Source organism: Natator depressus, chromosome 1, assembly GCF_965152275.1.
Source record: "Natator depressus isolate rNatDep1 chromosome 1, rNatDep2.hap1, whole genome shotgun sequence".
Taxonomy (NCBI): domain Eukaryota; kingdom Metazoa; phylum Chordata; order Testudines; family Cheloniidae; genus Natator; species Natator depressus.
The window spans coordinates 7,967,929-7,980,144 of NC_134234.1; the positions used below are offsets into that span (position 1 = coordinate 7,967,929).

Genomic DNA, 12,216 nt, shown 5'->3' on the forward strand with positions numbered 1-12,216 from the left:
GCCTGAGTTCTGGGACCCCATGAGGGGGTGGGAGGCCCCAGTACCCACGCTCCACCCCAAGCCCGAAAGTCTCCATGGCAATTCTGCAGCCCACGGGCCAGCTGAAGCATTGAATTGCGGTGCAGATGTACCCTAGCTGCTATTGTAACAGAAATAAATAATGAGAAAGGGAAAATTAGTATAAAAAGGAAAACAAAATGGAAGAGAGGTGAGGAGGGAGATTTAACAAAAAATACAATGCACATCAACCAGACTTCCAGATCCACAGACACCATTAGTTGGTATCACATGACAAGAACTCAATTCCCAGTTTTCATTCAGTCTAAAATGTCTTCTCAACTAATCTGCACTGCTGATTTCCTCATCCAAGATCAGGCTGTTTTGCTTCTGGCCCACTGATATTATAGTCCTGTGACAACATGACAAAATCTTTCAAGCAAGGATACATAGCAGCTGCATTCCAAAACAGAGAAAATAAGAGATTTACCGAGACCAGATGCAGACCTCAGAATTCTACAGTGTGTTCTGAACTGTTGTTGCATTGAATACGAGGTGTAGCCCACCTGAAGGTCCAGCATGCAATGCTTCATTTATGGTTACAGCCAGTGTCCAATTCGATAAAAATGCAGGACTGCATACTGGGACCTGTAGTCTTTAGGGCTGCTCCTCCCTAGTTAATATGTTGGTAGCTCTGCTTCCATTTTGTGCAAATCAGGCTATTATCAAGTTACCTAGATGAACTTTGGTAGGGAACAGTTTGATTTCACCTGCACTAGGTACATCCTAGAGCAGGGGTAGGCAACCTATGGCATGCGTGCCAAAGGCGGCATGCGAGCTGATTTTCAGTGGCACTCACACTGCCCGGGTCCTGGCCACCGGTCCGGGGGGGCTCTGCATTTTAATTTAATTTTAAATGAAGCTTCTTAAATATTTTAAAAACCTTGTTTACTTTACATACAACAATAGTTTAGTTATATATTATAGACTTATAGAAAGAGACCTTCTAAAAATGTTAAAATGTATGACTGGCACGCGAAACCTTAAATTACAGTGAATAAATGAAGATTCGGCACACCACTTCTGAAAGGTTGCCGACCCCTGTCCTAGACACTGTCTCTGGAATGGGAGGATTCCTTCCACCCTTCTATAACGAGCCAACTCTGCAGCATTACTCACAGAGAGGAGGTCCGAACAGCACTGTGTCCAGGGCTTTCAGCTGCAGCTTCTGCCTGTGGCTCCGATCAGTCATCTTCAGTACAGTTCCCATCATGGTGGCATTGTTTATCGCTAACCTACAGCGAAAAAAAGAGCAAGCGGTCACATTTCAATCTGGAAATGGCAATGGGATAAGAATACCAGAGCCTGAGCTCTTGGAGGAGAAATACAATGAACAGGACCAGGGCACTGTCCTCTCAGGTACCAAGGCAGGTGAAAGACCCTTAGAGAACTCAAAATGCAGCTTTTGAAGCAGGACGGATATTTTAAAAACAGCTTCCTTGGCAATCGGGTGGGTATTAGCACAAGAATCAGAAAGTGACAAGTGCCATTTTTTTCAGTTAAACCTGGAATCTCTCTATTTGGCCACACCATCTACCAGTTGCTTCCTCAACTCCATATAGCTGGCAACTGGCACCTCATTGTTTGCACAGCCAACACAGGAGAGACCTCCCAGGTGGGAGAAAAACTGATCAGGTCAGCACACCCAGGCTCTTGAGCAAAACATCTACTGCCACAGAAGCCTTATTTTATTACCACTTACAACACCTTCTCCAACCCTGCCGACAGGCCCCTTTTAGAGTAGCAGCCGTGTTAGTCTGTATCTGCAAAAAGAAAAGGATACTTGTGGCACCTTAGAGACTAACAAATTTACATTTTTTCCCCCCACTGCATGCATCCGATGAAGTGAGCTGTAGCTCACGAAAGCTTATGCTCAAATAAATTTGTTAGTCGCTAAGGTGCCACAAGTACTCCTTTTCTTTTTACAGGCCCCTTGTTAGCAAGGATAACCTTGGGCCTTTCAGTCTGTTAGCCCCACTCCTAATCCAACTGTAAGTGTTTCTGTTGAGTAGCATGAGATTCCACAGCTCTTGTTTATTATTTGTATTACTAGAGTACCTAGAGGCCCCACCCAAGACCAGGGCATAGGAACATAAGAACGGCCAGATTGGGTCAGACCAATGGTCCATCTAGCCCAGTATCCTGTCTTCCAACAGTGGCAATGCCAGACGCTTCAGAGGGAATGAACAAAACAGATAATCCTCAAGTGATCCGTCCCCTGTCGTCCACTCCCAGTTTCTGGCAAACAGAGGCAAAGGACACATTAGGCATAGGGCAGCATCCCTGACCGTCTTGGCTAATAACCATTGATAGAACTATCCTCCATGAACTAATCTAGATCTTTTTTGAACCCTGTTATAGTTTTGGCCTTCACAATATCCCCTGGCAACAAGCTCCACAGGTTGATTGTACATTGTGTGAAAGAAATCCTTCCTTTTGTTTGTTTTAAACCTGCTGCCTATTAATTTCATTTGGTGACCCCTGGTTCTTGTGTTGTGTGAAGGGGTAACTAACACTTCCTGATTCACTTTCTTCAGACTAGTCATGATTATATAGACCTCTATCGTATCCCCCCTTAGTTGTCTCTTTTCCAAGATGAAAAGTCCCAGACTTTTTAATCTGTCCTCATATGGCAGCCATTGCATACCCCGAATCATTTTTGTTGCCCTTTTCTGTACCTTTTCCAATTCTAATGTATCTTTTTTGAGATGGGGTAACCAGAACTGCACACTGTATTCAAGGTGTAGGCATATCATGGATTTATATAATGGCATGATATTTTCTATCGTATTATCTCTCTCTTTCCTAATGCTCCCTAACATTCTGTTCGCTTTTTTGACTGCTGGGTGGGTCTTTTGCTCATGGTTTGTGTTTATGAGCCCTAGTTGCGGTGTTTTCCCAAATTAATGCTGAGTTAATTCCCTCCTTTTATTAAAAGGTTTTGCTACACTCAGACTCTGTGCTTGAGAGAGGGGAAGGGGGATTGCCTCTTAGAGGCACCCAGGGGGTGGTGTATAATTGTCCCAGGTCAATTGGGTGGCGGCTTGAGCCGGTTTTGTGTTGTGTTGTTGAAAAAGACCCCCTAGATACTGAACCCGGCCCTTGTTGCTGCTGGCTTCACTTGGCAGAAGGGTTACATATGTACAGTTGGGATGATGTTTTCCAGTGGGCATTACTTTGCATTGATCAACATTGAATTTCATCTGTCAGTTTTTTGCCCAGGCACAAAGGTTTGTGAGATCCCTTTGTCACTCTCCGCAGTTGGGCTTACTTTGGGCTCACCTCTCTTGAGTCATTTTGTATTGTCTGCAAATTTTGCCACCTCACTGTTTACCCCTTTTTCCAGATCATTTATGAATATGTTGAACAGCACTGGTCCCAGTACAGATCCCTGGGGGACCTGGCTATTGATCTCTCTCCATTGTGAAAACTGACCATTTATTCCTACCCTTTTTTCCTATCTTTTAACCAGTTACTGATCCGTGAATGGACCTTCCCTCTTACCCCATGACTGCTTCCTTTGCTTAAGAGCCTTTGATGAGGGCAGAATTGTGCTAAGTACTGTACACACATGTAAGAGATAGTCCTTGCCCCACAGACTTTACTCTCTGCATGGACAAGTCAGATACAGGGCGGGAGAAAAGAAAGATTAGCCACATTTTACAGATGGGGAACTGAGATTCAGCGAGTTGCCCCAAGTCACAGATGGAGTCTGTGAGGGAGCCAGGAACTGAACCCACATCTGATTTGTCCTATTCCAGGCTTTAACCACAAGGTCATACTTCCCTTGTTGGCTGCAGAAGAGAGAGATGAAATCTGGGATTTAGGACAGTGTCTCCCATGTGGTAAAGTATAAGCTTTTCCCCGCAAGTTCTTGCCCTCCCCGAACTCCCCCTAGAGCATATCACACCCTCTCCTTTCCTTCAGCTCACATCCTCTCACTCATCTCTGTGCAGAGGGCCAGTGCAAAGCCTATGCACCTTATAAATCCTCAAAACCGGATTTAAGTGGTGCAGGCCTTGCGCGCGCGCGCACACACACACGTAAGTGAGAAGATGCAATCGGCACTGACCTGGGCATGGCATGTCCACTTAGCTGCAGTTTCCTGAAGGTTTCTTCATACTGTGGCAGTTCTACATAGGTGATTAGCCACTGCACCACCTCATCAACTGTCCAGTTATACACTGTGAGGGAGGAAAAAACAAACAGCTGAATCCTTTTCTTGTGGAGCTGAAACTCGGTCACCTGGCAGCACCAACACATCTGCTATCTTCATCATACCCAACAGCCCAGGACAGAAGCTTCACCTGACGCATCCCTCCCTTTCTCCTTCTGTACAGTAAAGATAAAAGCTGAAGAGGGTTAGAATCATAGAATCATAGAATATCAGGGTTGGAAGGGACCCCAGAAGGTCATCTAGTCCAACCCCCTGCTCGAAGCAGGACCAATTCCCAGTTAAATCATCCCAGCCAGGGCTTTGTCAAGCCTGACCTTAAAAACCTCTAAGGAAGGAGATTCTACCACCTCCCTAGGTAACGCATTCCAGTGTTTCACCACCCTCTTAGTGAAAAAGTTTTTCCTAATAAGTTTTTCCTAATAAGGTTGTCACAGGGTAGCTGATACCTATAGACAGATTACGCCCAGCTCCCTTGGACCGGGGCAGGTGAGCCCACTCCAGCTCATTAAAGAGGGCTGGGTTACACCTGAGCCTATTAAGGGCTGTTAGTCAGCAGGAGTAAGGACTGAGACAGGCTGATCCTGGGGAGGGAAGGCCACATTGGAGTGGAGCTAGTACATGTGGTGGGTTCCTGGAGAAAGGGGCGAGGGACTCAGGGAAGCAGCCGGGCAGCTGCTGCTCCAAGAAGGGACGGGAGCTGGCTGAGGCTTGGGAGCTGAAGTGACGGAGACCCCTGAGGGGGGTGTCTCTGAAACCTGGGGCCAAGGATGGAGTTAAGTCAGTTTTCTGTTTGTTTGATAACCTCTGCTAAAGAAATAAACCTCCTTGACTGAGACTGGGTGAGGCAGCGCATGCTTTGGAGCCAGGGAGAAGGTGAGCTCGGTGACAAGGGTTTAAATCCTTCATTGCTGGAAGGCTGCTCGTATGTCTGAGCAGCACATTTCGAGGAAACAGCTAAAAGCTGTATCAGGAGTGCTGGGATGCACCAGACAAGCTCATCATCCCCTGGAAACACGGAGCAAATCTGGCAGCATTGCATGCACAGATAAGCCACCTTCAGTAACTAGATGAAGACCTTCAAAATGTCACGTGGGAATTGGCTAGGTGACCTTATAGGTTTTTTCAGCCTGCAACATCTTTGGTTGTGTGATGATTTTTCATAGTCTGTCCTGTAAATACAATAAGTCTGCTGCAGAAGACTTAGGACAAACAGGTACCAGCATACAGTGTCCAAAGTCTGTCACTTTTCCCAACAGCTGTCTAAGGCAATAAACCTTATGGGTGGGGTTTATTTTACACCACAATTACAGCTCATGGGGTGAGGCGGATGACGGTATCAAATATACCAGCAGTCTGAAACAGCTCTTGGCAAAGATTGTGTTCAATTTCCTCACTGTGTGCATTGCAGCACAATCCCGAGTCCTAGGCAGCAGTGTTTGTAGCTTTATCATAGCAATTGGGAGCTAAGAGGCTCTCAAGAGCTGCAATACAAAGCGCTCAGGAGACAGATTAAAAATGGTCCATGAAACTGATTTGCTGAAAGAAAACACTGGGACTTTTATAGTGCTTTCTTCACCTCCTTCACATGCTTTGTTAGGCTTCTGGAGGGAGTTACTTGGGCCCCAACTTTAAAAACCATGTCGACTAATTTTAGGCACATTCATTTCTAAGGAGTTCAACTTGGGACACAGCTTGATATCAAAAGACTCCAAAATGAGTGGACAGCGGAAAATTATGGCCTATGAAATGAGTTTTCTCTCTTGCCTTTAAGCATGATTGCACCACTGTGACACTGGTGAAACGGAAAAAAGTCAAGCAGCAATACAAACACTAACCAGGGGTGAGTAGGTGTTCGCTCTATTCTGATATGTCTAGTGTAGCCTGCGTATAGCATCTGCCCGGTTCATCCAGTGGCATTTAGATAAATCCCAAATAATTCAAACAGAATCCTCTATTTGATGTCCAGTCATTGCTTTAATTGGTTATGACTACTGCACATTCTTCTATCCAAGACTTCAAAAGAGATCTCTCATATACAGTGCTTTTAGATCTCTAGCTGGCTACCACAGCCTAATTCCCCTCTGGTCTGAAATGGTTCTGTTACATTGAAGTCAATAAAGTTGGGCTCACTAATGCCAGCAGTAATTTATACCTCAGCTCCCAAACTTTGAATGGATACATAAGAATATAAGAACATCTTCCACTTCCCTCAGAGGAGATGAATACTTCCAGCTGGAGAGAAGGCCTGACAGGGTGGGAGTTCCCTTGTTTGACAGAAGCTAGTGTCTAATATGGGCAGCCAGAGGAAAGGGATATAATTTTAATGCAATCTCATGGGATTGTCGGTACAGAGAGATACAAAGCAGCACAAACCAAGACAGTAAACCCCACCAGTTTAAGAAAACACGCTACAGCATTAATTTAGATGATACTAGACATGATGGAAGCCAGACTGTGGGCCATAAAACATTTCCTTTACATCTGGCAGCTATCAAGCATGAACACACCCAAGGGAATTAGAAATTAAAACTGGATCTTCAGAACCTGGTGTTAAATACCAAAGCCTTCTAATCTCCACTAGTGAGCATCACGAGGGGCTGGAATGAGTGTCAATGCCCACTTCAAACCTCCTTTTATAAAAAACAATCAAGACAAAATTTAATGCTAATTTGGATACTGGTTCTGCTGTCAAAGAGGCAAACACAAAACTATTTCAGTATTTCAGCCTTCTTCTCTGCACCTCTTGCCTACCAGGAGAGGAACTGCAGCCACCAACACAAGAAAATGGCAAGAAATACTAAGTCTTTCTTGACAGGTTTCAGAGTAGCAGCCATGTTAGTCTGTATCCGCAAAAAGAAAAGGAGGACTTGTGGCACCTTACAGACTAACCAATTTATTTGAGCATAATCTTGTAGCTCACTTCATCGGATGCATTCAGTGAAAAATACAGTGGGGAGATTTATATACACAGAGAACATGAAACAATGGGTGTTACCTTACACACTGTAACCAGAGTGATCAGGTAAGGTGAGCTATTACCAGCAGGAGAGCCGGGGGGAAGGAACCTTTTGTAGTGATAATCAAGGTGGGCCATTTCCAGCAGTTGACAAGAACGTCTGAGGAACCGCGGGGGGGGGGGGAGGAGTAAATATGGGAAAATAGTTTTACTTTGTGTACTTTTAGGTCTGTAATCGAGTGACCAAAGAGATTGAAGTGTTCTCCGACTGGTTTTTGAATGTTAAAATTCTTGACGTCTGATTTGTGTCCATTTATTCTTTTATGTAGAGACTGTCCAGTTTGGCCAATGTACATGGCAGAGGGGCATTGCTGGCACATGATGGCATATATCACATTGGTAGATGTGCAGGTGAACGAGCCTCTGATAGTGTGGCTGATGTGATTAGGCCCTATGATGGTGTCCCCTGAATAGATATGTGAACGGGATCTACAACCTATCCTGAAGGACGACCCATCACTCTCACAGATCTTGGGAGACAGGCCAGTCCTTGCTTTCAGAGAGCCCCCCAACCTGAAGCAAATACTCACCAGCAACCACACACCACACAACAGAACCACTAACCCAGGAACCTATCCTTGCAACAGAGCCCGTTGTGCCATCATGTGCCAGCAATGCCCCTCTGCCATGTACATTGGCCAAACTGGACAGTCTCTACATAAAAGAATAAATGGACACAAATCAGATGTCAAGAATTATAACATTCATAAACCAGTTGGAGAACACTTCAATCTCTTTGGTCACTCGATTACAGACCTAAAAGTGGCAATTCTTCAACAAAAAAACTTCAAAAACAGACTCCAAGGAGAGACTGCTGAATTGGAATTAATTTGCAAACTGGATACAATTAACTTAGGCTTGAATAAAGACTGGGAGTGGATGGGTCATTACACAAAGTAAAACTATTTCCTCATGTTTACTCCCCCCGTCCCCCGCTGTTCCTCAGACGTTCTTGTCAACTGCTGGAAATGGCCCACCTTGATTATCACTACAAAAGGTTCCTTCCCCCCTGGCTCTCCTGCTGGTAATAGCTCACCTTACCTGATCACTCTGGTTACAGTGTGTAAGGTAACACCCATTGTTTCATGTTCTCTGTGTATATAAATCTCCCCACTGTATTTTCCACTGAATACATCCGATGAAGTGAGCTGTAGCTCACGAAAGCTTATGCTCAAATAAATTGGTTAGTCTCTAAAGTGCCACAAGTCCTCCTTTTCTTTTTGCGAATACAGACTAACACGGCTGCTACTCTGAAACTTTTCTTTTTAAGTCATTCTTGCTTACAGTAGAAAGTAGATCCCCACTCTTGGACCCGTGCCCAGCTGAATTCTTATCGCTCCAAATTCTGTGCTGTTAAATCTCCTCACCAGAGAGCATGGTAAATACCTAGCTTACTGGTAGTGCGACCCTCCACCCTCTGGAGCTTTTTTACTTTATTGAAGGCAGCTTCCCTCTGATGGTTGCTGTATTGCCAGCCCTGCTCTCTTTGGGAGACATTTAAATTAATCTAACAGACGATCATCATCTGCTTAAAACAGTGGTCACTGGGTATGTTTACATGAATTCAAGCCCTGGTTTCCTCAGAAGCTGCCTATTTTAGTCTTTTCTTGTGATATTATGTACCCGCCTTGTTTTCTTAGAGGAACTGTCTAAGAAGCAGTCCAGAGTCAACAAAGCTGTAAGATAGTGAACTGGAGTCTATTCTGCCTGAACTTCAAAGCTAACAGCGGAAGAATCTTTATTTCTGGTGACAATGTAAATCGCAAAAAGAACAGTTTGATTTTCAGACCTCAGGAGAATCTGCAGAGATGGCAGTTTAAAAAAAGTATTTAATTTGTAAACTGAACAAATCTGCTCTGGGCATCACGTCAGCGAGAGACTCCTACCACACACCATTTCGAAGCCATCTTTCAGATGACAACTGCAGAAAGAAAGCACAGCCTTCTTCGGTGGGCCTGATTCTACCAGTCTTCCACAATGAATGGACTAATGACTTCAAAAGAAGCTCACGCTCAGAGGGATTAGCCTCCGTATGAGAACGAAAATAACGTTGGAAACTAACCATTTCATATTTTATTAACAATATGGGGCATGTTGCGGCAGAAAATCTGAAGAGATAACTAAGCCCAATTCAGCAAGGGGAAAAATCATGTAACAGAAACATTTTAAGGAAATGCTACTTAAAATGTGTTTCAGGAAAAAGAAGAAATCAAACAACGGAGTAATGTATCTTGAGAGCATCCTGGGATGTTCCAGCACTTAAGAGCTTCTGGGTTGAAACTGACATTCAGATACAGTTAGGCAAAGCCATTTGTAAACAATGATACAACAGAATAAATATTTCTAATGTCAGGCTTTCCTCAAACACACAAAAGACAAAGTGCCCTGTAGCATCAATCTTATTTTTAAAGTGCTTTGGACAAGAAGTTTTAAACATACTGGCCACCCTAGTGAACAGAAGAATAAAACAAATGGGACAGGGAACCAAACACTTAACATTTTTGTTTTTTAAATACCCCATTCTTCTATTCTTCTCCCAACCCTTTTCTCCAGAGAGAGTTTCCAGTTGGTTGTAATTTGGAACCTAGAAAAGTGATTCCAGATTCATGCATGTCATTGCTTCATTTTCCAGTACCACAGACTCATGTCTGCTCTTGGTGACTTATTAAGTCACCCCGCAGAGACCATAAGGGATTATTAAACCAGTCGTTTTTAAATTATAATTTATATACAGACACATGTCAACGCCGCACTTTGAAGACACAGATGCTCCCTGCCCCAAAGAATTTATAGTGTAAATGAAACAAGCCAAACATAAAAGAAACAGGATAAGGCTAAGAAGCTGAAAGGTTTGGAGGTTGTCAATAAAGTGATCAGAAGATTGCTTGAAGAAGTAGATTTTAATGAGTTTATGAAACTTCCCGACGGGTGAATTTTAATAAGGGACTTGACTGAGGGGAGGAGAGGCTGGATGGCATAGAAGGCTGTTCCAGGTGCAAGGGCAGGATGATAGAAGGGCATGAATGGACTAAGGGGGAAGGACTAGGAGGAGCATATATGCGTCATATATTACAACCTTTGTCAAGGCACATATTCTGCGACAAGCTGGCTGCACGTGACACAGTGCATGGATTCTGTGACTAGAAACTCTGTGGTAGCTTCACTTAAATTAAATATTGAGATTTTAAATTCAATAAACAATGCATGATAAACTCAGTAGAATGGCCCCGTGTTTAAATATTAAATTCCACTTATCCTATATTACCCCCACATTTTCAACGCTGAGGTAATGCAGATTTCTGTATTTATTAGAGCTGGCCAGAAACTGGAATTCCCATTCCATAGGAAATTCCAAACGTATTGATTGATTGATAGAGAGAGAGAAAAAACAACAAATATTGTTCTGAACTGGAACAAAAAATACATAAACATTTCCAAGTGTCCCTCAAAACAGAAATGCTGACTTTTGTTAGGAAAACATTGACGTGACATTTCATTTTGATCTTTTTGAAGTGCTTTCAACTTTCCCTGAGCTGCCTGAGGCCTTGGCAACTCATCAAGCAAGGAGTCTGGGAGGCCAGGCTCTATGGCAGCTGGTGAGCCTGGGAGCCCCACGCTCCCCAGCAGCCCTTCAGGCAGGGAGTCTGGCAGTCTAGAGACCCAGCAGCCCGGCTGCTGAGGAGCCAGGGAGGTGGGCAGGAAACCAGGCAGGTTTCTGATGGAAACCTGCCTGGCTTCTTTTGAAAGTTTTGTTGAAACCAACACATTCCTCTGGAACATTTCAATTTTGACAAATCAGCATTTTCTGACCAGTATTTTCTGACAAATCAGCATCAAAAAATTTCTGACCAGCTCCTCTAGTATTTATGACTCAGAGATATTGTCGGGGAAGCTGGAGGTTTGGGTAACTGGACTGAGAACACATGGGGATTTTGTCCCCAAGAAAGGCAGTTCAAGACTGTAGGATAAGCACAGTCAGCTGGATGCTTCTGCTAACATTCTCAGTAGTGGCAATGTTAATGTTGACATATTCACAGTCATTGTTAGGTTTCAGAATTAACAGCCCCTTGAGGTGGATGAGGCAATAATAGTGACAACATCCAGAGCCATATCATAAAGGAAGGCAGGGGAAGTATTTGCAGAGAACGGCAGAAGAGGCATCTGTATATTATTCAGGAGGTGCTCACACCCTTTGTCAAGGTAGTATGTGATCTATAAGTGTTTTCTGGATCCCAATTAACCCAGCAGTACCAGGTATTACTGGCGAGCAGAAATGCCTCTTTCTTCCTGCGTATACAGTAAGATAGAACATTATGGCCAGCTCTCTAATGTGGCCCTTTCCATGGCATTTATGTCTTTGTGACCTGTCAACGGTATTATTGTAATGAGCACTATGGGACTATCTTTAAAGACCACTCAGAAGTTTCAGCTAGTACAGAAACAGCGTTAGGGAACTGGTAATACCTACTTGTTTTCCAGAAGCCACACTGGTTTCCAGTTATTTCTGAACACATGCTCTAAATGATACAATTCTAGTGTTTGTCCAGTCTAATTTGAAATGTCTCACCCTCAGCAAGTTCGCAGATGACACTAAGCTGGGGGGAGAGGTAGATAAACTGGAGGGTAAGAATAGGGTCCAGAGTGACCTAGACAAATAGGAGGATTGGGACAAAAGAAATCTGATGAGGTTCAACAAAGACAAGTGCAGAGTCTTGCTCTTAGGAAGGAAGAATCCCATGCATTGGTACAGGCTGGGGACCGACTGGCTAAGCGGCAGTTCTGCAGAAAAGGACCTGGGGATTACAGTGGACAAGAAGCTGGATATGAGTTAGCAGTGTGCCCTTGTTGCCAAGAAGGCCAACGGCATATTGGGCTGTATTAGTAGGAGCATTGCCAGCAGATCGAGGGATGTGATTATTCCCCTCTATTCAGCACTGGTGAAGACACACCTGAAATATTGTGTCCA

At 44.0% G+C, this 12,216-nt stretch overlaps 1 protein-coding gene across 5 annotated transcripts in view; it reads right to left on the reverse strand.

The window, feature by feature from the left end:
- The window catches only part of STIM1 (stromal interaction molecule 1), a 182,055-nt gene that overhangs the window by 59,739 nt on the left and 110,100 nt on the right, over nucleotides 1–12,216 (reverse strand). For all 5 annotated transcript variants that reach the window (XM_074954198.1, XM_074954182.1, XM_074954211.1 and 2 more), the window contains 2 exons: nucleotides 4,130–4,241; nucleotides 1,177–1,292 (listed from right to left, as the gene is read on the reverse strand). In XM_074954198.1, the coding sequence (XP_074810299.1) occupies nucleotides 1,177–1,292; nucleotides 4,130–4,241 (228 nt within the window). The remainder of the gene's footprint in view (nucleotides 1–1,176; nucleotides 1,293–4,129; nucleotides 4,242–12,216) is intronic.